Here is a 15198-nt window from a genome sequence, read left to right as displayed (position 1 = left end):
GTTGTGGTTTGGTATCGAGTGGAGTACTTTTGCTATTATGGGACCGAAAAAGACCCCACCACAGGCTAGTGTTAAGCCGAAGCGGACACAAAAGAAAATTACGGTCGAGCAGTCGAAGAGCATCGAAAAACACGAACGAGGTGTGCGTTTGTGTGACTTAGCGTCCCAGTACCAGTATGCTAAGTCGACCATTGCTACGTGTGGCTAAGAGTGTTTCTGTGTTGTCTAAGCAATGGTCTCAGGTAATAAAAGAGGTTGAAAAACTTGTTGATTTGGATTGACGAAAAGCAGCTAGCAGAGGACTGTGTGAGTGAGGGTATTATCGCCAAGAAAGCACGGCAACTTCACTCGGATATCATCAAGAGGCAACGACATCAACGACCATCACAAATGTAAATAAAACAACTTTATTTTACAGTCTTTAATTACAATACCATAGCTCATTGATTATACATAAAAAGTATATTTTGTGTAGTTTTAAAGCTTATTCAGTAGAAAAGTATGTTTTATAGGGACCCGGGAACAGATTATTCTCATTTTTAATGGTTTCTCATGGGAAATAAATGTTTGGCAGACGAACTTTTCGCCTTACACGCACATTCTGGGAACCAATTAGGTTCGTAAGCCGAGGTATCACTGTACTCCTAAATGACTAAAAACATGTGAAAAAAAATAAAATAAACAGAGGAAAGGACTTACCTCTGGTCTATCCAAAGGGATTAGCTTGATGATAGCATTTTTTTGTTGAGCCATGTGGCACAACTTTTTTCCCTCTTCTTTTTTTCCTCTTGGCTAAAACATGTACGTGTGAGTTAGCATGGATATTGAGATCACAACTTCAGAGGGTAATATATTGAAAAAAATATGTCATATAAAATATTTTAAGTGCAAGGAAGGCATAAAAAATGTCTTACCAGAAAATGGTTGGATTTTTTAGGAGGTGCACAAGAGCTATGAGGTGTTTTAATTTTGGAATCATGTTTACAAGCAGAGAAAATTCTTTAGATTTGCAATGAGTAGGGGGAGAAAAGTGTTACCTCCAATAGACGCCGAGTCATCTCAAGATGATCAAGTGACTGCCATTACACCCAAAATCAGGAAATGAAGAAGCTTCGGCATCTTTTCGGTCCATCGGGGAAGACGAACGTTCACATTTACAGACGCATTTATGATACAATGCTTTAATTGAGTGAAACCTTGTGTTGGATCAAAGTTGTTGTTCTTCTCCTGGTTCGTATTCTTGGCTTGCATTGGTTTAAATAGTCAATCAGAAGTAATCAAAATGATGAACAGAAAGATTATTTATTCTTGGAAAATAGTCCTATCACCTTGGTAATAAAAAAGTTCAGAAAGTAGTTTGAACCTACTTACCGGACATGCTACATGCTACAGTACGATGAATTGTTCTCAGATGACCAATCTGCAGTAAAACCACCAAACAAAAAATCAACCAATCATAGTTCACGTGGTGAATATAATGCATAAAATACACAAACTTGTGACAGGCAATTAAAAGACAAGAAAGAAAGAACTTGTAAATGATTTACTGACACCAGCTTGAGACTCGATGAGCATGTGGTGTAGTCATCAGACTCCACTATAATAAGTCTGCGTTGATTCATGTAGTTGAGTCAAATGATTTGATGACATGTCTGTCCTGTTTATTTTTTAAAAAAGGAGGATGAAGGATAAAATAGTGAATGGTGAAAGTTTGGGGATTGGAACAATAAGCATGTAGTTTACTTACACCGAGATCATGATTGCACTGACCAAGTCATATAAGTACATCCCAAACAGTACCTGCGTTATAGGCCCGAGCGTCTGTTGTACAGTATGTGAGCAGCCACAAGTCTGCTTAGTCTTTTGAATCTAAGAAGTTCGCATTTGCAAGGTTTCAGATTTTACGCTTCTTCCATTCCGGTTCTTTTTCAGCCTCCTCGTCCTCCTCGGAGTCCTCCGCAAAAACAGGATTAGGCTGCGTCCTGCAGGACAAATCCAATAGTCAGACAATGAATCAGATTGAACTCATTCACTGTCAGTCACGAATTTATTCGGGAATTGAAAATATGAATCGAGTGCCATTCCCGAATTTGTTCGGGTTTTATTTTTTCTTGTTTGGGTGCCGATAAAGCGCTGGCGACACCTCTGGCGATGTTTTCCCCTTCAACCAGGGGGTAGCATTTCCCTTTTTTCCATGTTAGCGCTTTGTTCCAGCTTCAGCTGTTGAAAAAGCGCTATATAAACCAATATTTATGTATTGCATTGTATTTTGGACAGCCACCCTCATTTCAAGCTCACATAACTCCAGACCCATATAACTTAGGAATTAACTCATTTTTTTTCTGATGAAAGAAGAGAGTCTTATGTTTCTAACGCTGTATTGAATGTTTATGTAGTACCAAAATCACTTCCTCCATCCACCTCTGTGCCCCCCGCCCGTCTCAGCACGATGGGGGACAGAGCTTTCAGCTGCTCTGCCCCCAAACTCTGGAACTCACTTCCTCCCAACATTCTAAGGTTTCTAGTCCTAAAACTCAATATTCTATGGGTCCTGGAATTCGAGTGACAATGACAAAAACCCTGGCACTGGAGAGGACACATTTTTGCACAAAGTCTGGCAGTGAATGAGTTAAGGATGAGGTTCAGAGCTAAAGGTCAATCATTTATACACATTAAAATATGGAAAGTTCAGACTAATGATCCTTGATGAGAAATACAGTAAAGTCTCGTTATATCGATATTCAAGGGAGTCCGAAAAAATATCGATATAACCGGGACTATCGATATATCCGACCCTGTTTGCATGTAATTTTCTCCGTGCGTGCATAGAAATAGTATCGATATAACCGGGACTATCGATATATCCGATATCGATATAACGAGACTTTACTGTACCAACAAAAGGAAATTAGCATGGTGCTAACTTTTCCAGGCTGAGGAACCACATTCAGATGCACCAGCCAACTGCTGAAATAATAAAGTAACTTAATGATTCTTCACGCTAAGATAAAACTAAAGTTGTATATTTTTCCAAGCGATAGGACTATCATTTCTTTCTCGTCTATTTTATTGGAAGACAAAACTAAAATAAGCACATTTAAGAATACATCAACATGTTCAATCTGATTAAAAAATAAAACGGAAAACAAATGGGGAAGCTCACGTCATTCAAGCGCTACAAAATTCTATTTGAAATATTCAGAATGGCAGATTTCCTCTCGGATCAATCCACTGCCGGATATTTTGATACAACTCGGAAATGTTTCAACTTGTTAGCTCCAAGCTCACCTGCTTCTGCCCGAGAGTGCAAACATGAGGACGTGCGACCCGGCAGCTTCGTTCCACCCGAGGCCGGTGATAGCCATCTAACGGCGTCCTTTTCTGTTCTAACCATCAAAAGCTGTCCATCATCTTTTGAATGAGGACCTGTACAACTCGAGCGTGTCTAAATATTTACAGATCAAGCAGGTGCGAAATGAAACCCTGAACCCTCACGTCGATACGGGAGGTGATCTTACTTCTTGTAAGCGGGGGCCACCCAATACGGGTTCTCCGACGCTTCCTTGGCATGACGCAAGATGGCTTCGCGAGCGTTGCTGTCGTCGGTCTTATCCAAGGCGATATTCTTGACGATGAAGGACGATAGGGTGCCGCCATGAGCTGCTACTCTGCCGCCTCGGCCTGGAACAAAAAAAAAAAAATGGATGTGGTAGTCGCCAATGAGAAAGAAAAAAAAACACAAAAAAAGTCATGCTTATTGTTTACATGATTCACATTTACCCAGCCCGAACTTAACTTATTCACTACCAGACGATGTGCAAAAGTGTTTCGACCCCAGTGCCAGGGTTTTCGTCATTTTCACTCACATTACAGGACCCACAGAATATTGAGTTTTAGTACTACATGAACATTCAAAACAGCGTTGAGAAACTTTAGACTCGCTTCTTCCATCAGAAAAAAAATGGTTAATTCCTAAGTTAAATGGGTCTGGAGTTATCTGACCTTGAAATGGGGGCGGCTGTACAAAAGGCAATTGCTGCACCCTCATGGAAGGAAAAAACATTGCCAGCGCTTTCTCGGCTAAATTCGGGAATGGAAAATACATTGCCAGAGGTCTGACCAGCGCTTTATCAGCTAAATTTGGGAATGGAAAGTTTATTTCGAGCTTACTTGGTTAAAGAGTTATCTGCATTGAAAGTGGGGGCAGCTGTACAAAAGGCAAATGCTGCCTCTTTGTGAAAAGGAAAAAACATTGGCAGAGGTCTGACCAGCGCTTTATCGGCTAAATTTGTTAAGGGAATGTTTATTTCGAGCCTACTTGGTTGAAGAGTTATCTGCATTGAAACTGGGGGCGGCTGTACAAAAGACAAATGATACCCCTTTGTAAAAAGGAAAAAAACATTGCCAGAGGTCTGACCAGCGCTTTATCGGCTAAATCTGTTCATGGAATGTTTATTTCGAGCATACTTGGTTGTAGAGTTATCTGAATTAAAAGTGGGGGCCGGCTGTACAAAAGGCAAATATTGCACCCTCATAGGAGGGAAAAACATTACCAGAGGTCTGACCAAAGCTTGAAATGCACCCCTACCGCAAGAAAATCCAAACACATTAAGAAATGGCGCTCCACGTCATATTTTCAATTCCCGAATAAGTTCGTCAATGGCAGTGAATGAGTTAACCAAAGCATTTTTCACACACTACGTTGACATAAGTTCCAAATTTGATGACTTTTGTCACCTCTGTCCACGTCACAAAGAAATCAAAATGGCCTCACCTGGTCCAGAAACGGGGGGCTCGGGTTTGCGGGACTTCTTGGGGTCTAGTCGATCCTTTTCCAGCTGCTTGCGAGTACTTCTCTGGCGGGGTTCTCTGAACATGGGTAAGGCGTGAGCTGCCGGAGACAATATGGGGGAAATCAGTATCATTCACATATTTTTAATGTTATTATTTCATGTTATTAATGTCGTTTAACTGCTTCCCATTCAAGATTATCCACAATTGAAAACACTGCAGTCCATTGAGGTTAAAGTTATTCCATTGACTTCTGCTTAGTTGTAATGTTTGGGTTCTGAGGGCTAACGTAACGCCATGTTTAGGTTCTCCTTTCACACCTGAGTGAGCGCTATCAACAATAAAAGCCTCTCCAGCACTTTAACGCCACAAGTGTGCAAGTGTGCGTGAGTAACTGAACGATTTGTGTGTGTGTGTTTAAGGAGGTGATTTTTCCGTCGCGGTTAATTCTTCGCTACGCCACATTAAGCAAAAAGGCTCACTTTGACAGATTCCCCCGCTTCTCTCCTCTAATTTTCCAACGACGGCGCACCAAATGCGTCACTCGGAGCATCGCTCCACTTCACGCCGTGGTCACATGACCCAAAACCAAAGAAAATTCTGTCCAAATGGTCCTGACGGTAAGGTGTGAGGGTGTTTAATATAAAAATTTGTATTATATATTAAACATGTATGTCGTTTTGACATATATTTCCACATAATATTACACATGTATTGATACATTTGATCATATATTGGTCACATATATAACAACTATTGGTCATATAACACTACATATATTGTCCAATATAAAATCTAATATGATTGTGGTTATTTATAAATATATAATTCCATATATTTTGAACTGTATAAATGCATATACCACACATTATTTTTAATATATTGCACCATATATAAAATGGCAAATATTTATATAGTTTGCAATATATTACAATAACAACAAAATATTATGAACAATTTATAATATATTATACAATATATGTATTGACAATATATAATACATGAATTTAAAATATAAATATATTTATGACAATATATGACAATATATGAAATATGTTACAATATATTACAGTTAATTATTGGAAAATATATTTTTATTTCATAAGGGAGGGGGTTGCCCATCACGCCAATGGCAGCAGGAGAGGCGTTTGTCCTTGGCGTGATCGAGCGTTAAGAGGACACGTGGCGGTAGCGTGGCCAGCTACTCATGCGCGACGGGACGCTCCATCAGCTAATGGAAGGCCGTGGACACCGCGTGGTTTCCTCCTGCTCGTGGGTTCAGTCTTTTAAGGACAACTACGGCGGTCGTATCTCAACTAGAAAATGTATTATGCAATGTTGGGATTATTTTTGTAAAATGTAACTTATGCAATACATATGCAATTGTTTGGTAAAGAAAAAAAAAAAGAAAAATACTGGTTGTCATAAAAAAATAATATTTATAATGTATTTTCCGGTGTATAAGACTATAAGGTGCACCCCCAATGAATAATAATAATAGTACTAATACGGATAGGATCGGATATATCGATAGTCCGGTTATATCGATATTTTTTCCGACCGAGAATATCGATATAACTAGACTTTACTGTATAAGGTGCACCGAACTATAAGGTGCACCCCCAATGAATGGTCTATTGTCAAACCATTTCCAAATATAAGGTGCACCGAACTATAAGGAGCACCCCCAATGAATGGTGTATTTTCAAACCATTTCCAAATATAAGGCGCACCGGACTATAAGGAGCACCCCCAATGAATGGTGTTTTCCCAAACATTTTCCGTATATAAGGTGCACCGGACTATAAAGCGCACCCAAAATTAATGGTGTATTTTCAAACCATTTCTAAATAGATGGCACACCGGACTATCAGCCGAACCCCCAATGGATGGTGTATTTTCAAAATTATTCAATATATAAGGCACACCGGACTATAAGGCGCACCTTAAATGAATGGAAAAAAAAACATTTCCAAATATAATACATAAATATACATGTTTTTTCAAATATAAGGGCCACCACATTATAAGGCGCTACAGTAGAGGCTGGTATTACGCATTACTTCTTCTATGAGGGTGGGGGTGTGTGTGGGCTGGAGTCGGTGGCTGCTGACAGTCGTTGCGAGACCTGTTGTGGCTCAATATAACTTCACATATAAGACGCACCTGTGTATAAGGCGCAGAGTCATCTGTTCCAGAAAAGCAAGGCTTTTAGGTGCACCGTATACGACGGAAAATACTGTATATAATTAAAAAAAACTGCCATCTCAACAGGGGTGTGTAGACTTTTTCTAGCCATTATCTGCACTCATGGCATTGATGCAACTTTTTTTTGGTAAGATCTCAGCGCAAACGCGGGCTTGATGGGAACTTACGGGTGATAACGTACTCCTGGGCTAAGGCCTCGGCATGCTTCAGTTTGGTCTTGCTCTTCACCACGCACAGCTTAGCTCCCCTGGATGGACGGTTGACATGTCAATTATACAGGATGGAGGACAGTAAGGACTCTTGGAAGGTATTTCAGTGCAAGTGTGAAAATACCTGTGGCTCTTAACTGGATCATAGTAGACCTTGACCAGCCCATTTCCGGTTCCCACCATGATCTGATTGAGCTTGGGATGCCAGAGGCAACGCACGACACTCTGTCATGACAAAGATATACAGACACGCATGAAGAAGGAAGAATGACAGTTTGATTGTTTTCCATGTATGCCTGTTCGGATGTCTTATTTTTCATGTATTGTGAGTTCGAGATCAGGTTTGGCTTGGTGGTGGCACGAGAGTGCCGCGCTGCTGCTCTACTTGACTATATTTGGTGGTTGGGGATGAGGGAGTCGGATCCCTCGGCGTATGCATGTGTGACAGATGGCCCAGTGCCAATAGACAAATGTGACCACGTTTATCCAGGGAATTGTGTGTGCGTGTCAGAGGCTACAGAAACAGTAGCAAATGTTGACCAGGTCAAACGAGTTCAGAGATTTGTTTTCCAAATACATGATACATGTTTGAAAAAAACATCCTGAACACGGACTGAGGAATATTTAGCACATATTTTTAATGTATTATTATTATTTTTATTATTATCGTCATTAATTATTATTATTATTATTATCGCTATCGTTATCATTGTTATCATCATTATCATTCTCGTGATCATGATTATCATTGTTATCATTATTATCATCATTATCATTATTATCATTATTATCATCATCATTGGTATTGGTATTATTATTATTATTATTACAATTACTATCACTATTATCATTGGTATTATTATTATTGTTGTTAGTAGTAGTAGTAGTATTACAACTAGTATTACTATTATTGCAATTACTATTACTATCATCAATGGTATTATTGTTGTTATCATCATTGGTATTATTATTATCATCATCTGTATTATTATTATTATCATCATCGGTATTATCATCATCATCAGTATTATTATCATTATTATTATCATTACAGTTACCATTAAAGTTACTATTACAGTTACTATTACAGCTACTATTAGTTAGTATTACAGTTGCCATTACTGTTACCATTACTATTAATATTGCTATTAATATTACTATAACTATACCTATTTCTATAACTAATACTATTATTATTATGATTATTATTATGCATCTGCACATCTGGAGTCCTGAACTCTCCTTTCCGTGCGGTCCGTCAACATCTGTGACGACCCACTGAGATTTGTAGGTGCGCCGGCGCAGGACAAAGTGCTCGACGTGTACAAACACAGGCCAGTGTCGGGGATGGGTGGGTCGGTGGACGAGGGCGGTTGTGTGCGGGATGAGGGGTGGTGGGGGGGTGGGTAGTCCAGATTCGGCGAGGGTGGAAAGCTGCTTAGCGTCCAGCTGTTCAGCATCCCACCAGGACGCCAGCAGAAGGAGTGTCGACCTTACACGCACATTGATTCACGCTAACTTGGTACAATATCAATTGGATTTTTTTAAGCCTGCAATTTAAATATTAGGATTTATTAAAATATGAAAAATGACTAAATACAATGACTAAATGCAGTGGTTGTATTCAACTAGAATGGTAATAAGACTGAGGTAAGATTTTTTTTTTAACTCATTCACTGCCATTCCCGAATTTATTCGGGTTTTGTTATTTTCTTGCGGGTGGGGGGTGCGTTACAAGCTTTGATCATTCCTCTGGGAATGTTTTTCCCTCCCACGAGGGGGTAGCATTTACCTTTTGTGCAGCCTCCCCCACTTTCAATGCAGATAAATCTACAACCAACTAAGCTCAAAATAAATGTTACATTCACAAATTTAGCCGATAAAGCGCTGGTCAGACCTCTGGCAATGTATTTTCCATTCCCGAATTTAGCCAATAAAGCGCTGGTCAGACCTCTGGCAATGTTTTTTTTTTCCTTTTCATGAGGGGGCAGCATTTGGCTTTTGTACAGCCGCCCCCACTTCCATCTCATATTACTCCAGCCCTATATAGTTTAGGAATTAAGTATTATTCTAATAAATCAGAATCAGAATCAGAATCATCTTTATTGCCAAGTATGTAGAACACACAAGGAATTTGTTTCCGGTAGAAGAAGAGAGTGTAAGGTTTCTTACGCTGAATTGAATGTTTATGTAGTCCTAAAACTCAATATTGTGCGGGTCCTGTAATTTGAGTGAAAATGACAAAAACACTGGCAACCGGAGTGGACACATTTGTGCAGATCATCTGTCAGTGAATTAGTTAATATCCTGCAAATTTGGCATTTGAACAGGGGTGTGTAGACTTTCTATATGCACGGCGTAGCCAATGTCATGGAGAAAAACACTAAAGTCAGTCTACAGACAGGTGCAGCCTCCTTATTTCAAAGTGTGCTGGCATAGAGGATCGTTCATTTTGTGTACAGTAGAAAAAGTGAGGCCCTTGTTTATAAAACGGGCCCGTGACTGTAATCTCACTTAAGTGCATTTACCGCTTCACTTTTAGTTTCTGGCATGTAGTATTGTCACGTGATCATGTATTTTGTAATTTACTGCCAACTCGTCACTTGACCAATTAGGTGAAATATGAATAGCTCAACCAGATTTTTTTTTTCCTTAAAACTATTTTGCGGTTTTGTTTTCACAGCGGGAATACACTTGGTGAACCTGATGAATGAAGTATTTACTATGTTTACACCAGACATCACTATCTCCCGCTGCCTAAGAATTTAAGTGCTTTGCAGTGCAGGCGGGCAGAGGAAGCGAAACGTAAAGGACCACCAATCACTTGTTACTCAGCCACGGTCTACAAAACATCAAAAAAATCCTCCTGGGTAAGGATTTTTTTATTTTATTTTAACAGCGATACATACATCAAGTTGCGTGACTTTGATTATTTTAACAGAAGCGTCAGGAATTTAGAAATGAGTGAAGGCTACATTGAAAAGGGGGAAGAAAAAAAAGATAACATGGCAAGAAAAGCTGTGTTATTTTGTCATGAAGTGAGTACTGCGTTTAGATGATTTCGCAATATTTGATTTTTACATTCAATGGCTGATTTGAGATCTTCTGAAGGATCCAACAGGGCACCGCAAACCTAGTTTACAAACTCCTCAGATGATTTCATTCCCAGTTTTGACAAAGACCGGGAGTGATGGAGTCACACTTTCTCCCACATTCGCAAAATATCCCCTGACAGGAAGTCAGTTGACTTCAAGTTAGACACAAGCGCCGTCCCCTTTGAGGCTGCCATGGCTTTGGATTGCGAGAGTGTCTGAAGCACATTTGGATCTACTCAGCAGCCACTTGTATAAAATAAATGAACCATTTTCCAAAGATGTAATCATCTTTGAATAACATGATTAATTTCTATTCTTTGGCAAACAACAGTGAAAGATGACTGACCAATTTGTGGAGGAAAAAGAAATGATACTGCAAGAATCCAAACTAGGGCGCGGAAAAATCCTACTGGACCCTCCGCACCCTGCCCACCACCTTTTCCAGCTACTCCCCTCAGGCAGGCGCTACCGATTCATGCGCACCAAATCCAGCAGACATTTAAACAGCTTCTTCCCCCAAGCCATTAACTCTTTGAACTCTTTCAACTCTTTCAACAGTAGCCAAAATGGAACTGTATAGCAGTTTTTTTCACGACGATACTAGTGCAGCGTGTTCTACCGGAAACAAATTCCTTGTGTGTTCTACATACTTGGCAATAAAGATGATTCTGATTCTGATAAACAGAACAGTGATTGTCTCGAATATTTTTTTTGATCTGTGACAAGTCATAAAACTGCAAAAAAAAAAAAAAAAAAGGATTAATATGTTTATCTTTTACATGGCATTCCCTCCACAAACCGCTGAATATTTTCTCACATTTGCAAAAAATACTTGCTAGCATCGAATTAGGGCTTTAACATGAAATGTTTCATTGAAGCTTTTAAGCGACAATGTCATTAGTAACAAGGTAAAAAAAAGGAATAAGCTAATCAGCGTCTTACCGCATTCGTAACTTCTATCTCGTAGACCCGCTGAAAGGTGGCTCGGTCAAAGAAGACCAGCTTCCCGTTACCTTCGTCTCGCTTTACTGAGGTGCCAGTTACGACGAGCTGGTCATCCGGGCTAAAACAGCAGTCGGTCCTGCTCGGGGTGAAAGTAAACAAGAAATTGTCGCGTCTTGTTTTGTGGTACGACGATGGTGATAACTCACATAGCAAAGTAGTTTGTCAACCCGTTGGCTATATTTAATGGCTTCTTGAAGTTGCGGATATCCCAAAGCTTGAGCGTGTCATCACCTGAAAGAGAACAAAACAGGTGAGTAACACACCCGAAAAAAAGCTGTCTCATTTCAGGAAAAAAATACAAATCGCACAACTCGTCACCTCCACGTGATGCAAGAACGGTGCCGTCGTATGAAAAGGAAAGGCGGGAGATGTCGGATCCTGGAATGTGTGCTTGTCGGCAATGGAACTTGGTGTGCACCTACGATATAATAACAAAATCCATAGAATTAACAGATACGGCAAAATATGTTTCCTCTTCATATTTACTGTTTTCTACACAAATAAAAGCTTTTTGGCTACAATCGTTTCTTGTCTCATATTTATTGTTTGATATCAAACACAAATGTGATCCCTGATGAAAAAAAATATCCTGGATGAAGAATCAGTCATACACACACACACAAAATCAGACAGGCTAGCCAGATAAAACCCACGTAAACGCCACACAGGAAGCGAAGAATCTAAACCGCAATCTCAGGATTGTACTCTTCTCTACTTTTATGTGAAAAAGCTGCTGTTGGCCTTCTTCCATCATGTCTGAATAAATGTTAGCCATACCCCTCCGACCCAAAATAATAATGCTTCAATTTACAAATCCTAAGGGTAAGGAAAGAACGTGGGAGGGGAGGGGGGTGACTTTTAAATATACTGGCCTGTCTATCTTGAATGATTTTTGCAAGCCCTTCAAAATGGCTGAGCGGATCAATTTACTAAAGTATAGTCGTTGGGGGGGTCTCTTGATAAATATCACAGCTCAAACTGCATTGTCTGTCAGATAACTTAGCTGTGAAATTCTGCCATTTTGGCCAGGTCTCTCTTGAAAAACATACACAGGTAACATCAGACTTACGACCGAGTTTCGTTCCGACCAAACGGTCGTAAGTCAAAAGGGTCCTAGGTCGAAATCCATTCAAAATGTTGAATAGAGACTCGGAGGCAAAATGACTCGCAAACCCCCCCTCTTAAAATGTTATAAATAGGGTCTGGAGGACGTGGTCGTAAGTATGGGTGGGTCGTAAGTTGAGCCGGTCGTAAGTCAGATGTTCCCTGTATGAAAAAAAAAAAAAAACATTAAACATTTAAACATTAAAGAGACAGGCAGATGACAGTGAGAGAGTTTCAACTTTGATAGTTCAAAGGCAAGTGCAGACTGCAAGGTTAAAATAACCCTTCAATCAGGCTCCACAAATAACCCGCACAAGCCATCTGTACACTTGATGCAAAAAGCTATCAACCAAGCTAAACAGAACACAATTGATGAGGAACAAGGTACAAGGGATCACTCCTCAAGATGGTGAAAGAAGAAGGCTATGTTCCTCATCAAGTGTTTAATGCTGATGAAACCGGCCATTCCATTCCATCAAGCCATCGACCATCACAAAGGTAAATAAAACAACTTTATTAGACAGTACAGTTTATTTCTTTATTATAATACCATATCACATTCATTATAAATAAAATAAGGTATATTTAGTGCAGTCTTAAGGCTTAGAAAATTAGAAAGTAGAAAATTATGTTTTATGGGGACCTGGGAACTGATTATTCTCATTTTAATGGTTTCCGATGGGAAATTAATTTTTGGGGTACACACTTTTTGCCTTACACACTGTCTGGGAACCAATTAAGTTCGTAATCCAAGGTATCACTGTATACACAAGACGTTTGGACTAAAAAGTAACTGGAAGAGGATGCTACCTGTGACTTGGTTGTTCCTGAAGCAGATAACAGCAATCGATCATTAAAAGTGGCCTGTGAAGCAACAGCCCAGACATGCGGACTTGCTAACACCCAAACAAACATAACCCCGGCTTATACCGCGACCATTTCATTAATTCTAAACGCAGCGCAAATAAAGGAGTGAAAAGAGAATGAAGCAATACAGGCCTTTTTTTTTGAGGGGGGGGTGGATAAGGAATTTTAAGTGCAGCGAGTGCTCATGATAGATAAGATAGAGAAGCATAGAGAAATGTTAGTGCGGAGAGTGCTAGGTGAAAGAGTGATGTGCCCTCACAATGTTGGGAGGGGATTGAGGTCATATCTGAATTACAAAGTAAATGGAGTGAGGTTATTAACAGGGACAAAAAAAGAGATAACCGTGTCACCTTGAACTGGAGATAACCAGGATTCCACTTTTCGGAGGCTTGGCCTTGGACACTTTGTATTGTCTCTCCAGGGATGTCATTTTTCTCACATGACCACAGACTCATTTAACGTCGCTCATTATCTACTGTCTGCTTTTGCATAGCCCAGAATAAAAGTCAAAGGGTTAGTTTAAGATAATGAAATTACAATTTTCTCAGGGCAAGGCCTCCAAATGTCAACTCATCTTCATTATAGTTCCTCACGGGTTTTGTCAAGATTGCTCCCACATAACTTTATTGTGATCAATGTCACTTGTGTGGAGCTCTGAAAATGTTATTTATATATAAAGCCTCAGATTTATTTATTTTTAATATGTTGAACTTTTACGCTGCCAGACGATAGGCCAAAAATGTGTCCACTTCAGTGTCAGAGTTTTGGTCATTGTGACTCGAATTCACAGATTATTTAGTTTTAGAACTACATAAACATTTAATAAGGCATTAGAAACCTTAGAATCTCTTCTTTCATCAGATGAAAAGAGTTAATTCCTAAGTTATATGTGGCTGGAGTTATCTGAGCTTGAAATTGGGGCGGTTGTACAAAATGCAATATAATGCATAGATATTGATTTATATAGCGCTTTAACAACAGCTGAAGCTACAACAAAGCACGAACATGGGAAAAAAAGGGAAACGCTGACCACTTGTGGAAGGGAAAAGACATTGCCTGAAGTCTTACCAGCGCTTTATCGGCACCTCTGAAAGAAAAAAACAAAATTTGAACAAATTCGGGAATGAGGCTCCAGGTCATATTTTCAATTTCCGAATAAATTTGGGGATGGCAGTGAATTAGTCAACCAGTAAATCAGTTACTGTAGATCCAAAGTCCGGCCCGGGGGCCAAATGTGGCGCTTGGTCAATTTTTATCCGGCCTGCAGCCTCCCTCATAAAATCAATAATGTCTGACCCGCATGTAGAACTAATACATTGTGCGGTCGCGATGTTACCTGCGTGAGCTAAGTGCTGCCATCTAGAGGATCACTTGGGAAGAGCAAATTTGTAAACTGAGTGAATGAGCCCCCCGATTTTCTAAAATGGCGACAATCAACAAGACGAGGAAAGTTGACTATCAATGTCAATTCAAGTTTGATATCCATGTTTCAAATGAATACAAATACATGCTTAAGAGAGCTGAAAAAAAAACAAATGTGAAACACAGAACGTCTCGCTGAAATGTATTTTATTTTATTGCTGTTATATGGAAAGAACATCTGCCAAGGTTGCTCACTTTTCATTTTTAGCACACCAAATTTGCCCCCCTTTGCAGCAAATTTGGACACCCCTGCAGTAACTTATAAAAATATTTTAATTTGATAGCGTTCTCGCTAAAACGAATAACATCTGTGGTTAGCACCCACTGCGTTTATGCCTCATATGTGGTCGCCTTGAGCAAGGTTACAATAACCTCTGTGCGAGATTTTGCTCCCGTAGCGCAGTGTTTCCTCAACATCTGTTGAAACATTTTAAGATATAAAATCGCGTGGCCGATAAATGTTCCATTTTGTTCGTTCATTTTTACAAATCGGAACA

At 39.6% G+C, this 15198-nt stretch overlaps 1 protein-coding gene across 3 annotated transcripts in view; it reads right to left on the bottom strand.

Moving 5' to 3' along the window:
• Window positions 1-776: 776 nt before the first annotated feature.
• wdr70 (WD repeat domain 70) overlaps window positions 777-15198 on the bottom strand; it is a 33299-nt gene continuing 18877 nt past the window's right edge. Inside the window, exons 11-19 of one of the 3 annotated variants that reach the window (XR_016118320.1) lie at window positions 11627-11726; window positions 11455-11539; window positions 11246-11384; window positions 7333-7433; window positions 7167-7246; window positions 4775-4891; window positions 3519-3681; window positions 1372-1982; window positions 777-1119 (exon numbers count right to left, since the gene is read on the bottom strand). Coding sequence is in view for 2 of the 3 variants with exons in the window: in XM_089020922.1 (XP_088877048.1) it covers window positions 3224-3386; window positions 3519-3681; window positions 4775-4891; window positions 7167-7246; window positions 7333-7433; window positions 11246-11384; window positions 11455-11539; window positions 11627-11726 (948 nt within the window). In the remaining variant the exon portion in view is untranslated. Of the gene's footprint in view, window positions 1120-1273; window positions 1983-2998; window positions 3387-3518; window positions 3682-4774; window positions 4892-7166; window positions 7247-7332; window positions 7434-11245; window positions 11385-11454; window positions 11540-11626; window positions 11727-15198 lie in introns of those variants that run through there. The other 2 variants (XM_089020923.1, XM_089020922.1) reach the window with 2 other exon arrangements.

Source organism: Hippocampus bargibanti, linkage group LG18 (genome assembly GCF_051943395.1).
Source record: "Hippocampus bargibanti isolate YZ-2025 linkage group LG18, ASM5194339v1, whole genome shotgun sequence".
NCBI lineage: Eukaryota > Metazoa > Chordata > Actinopteri > Syngnathiformes > Syngnathidae > Hippocampus > Hippocampus bargibanti.
Note: the sequence above shows the minus strand (reverse complement) of the source record. Positions and strands in the feature narration are given on the sequence as shown.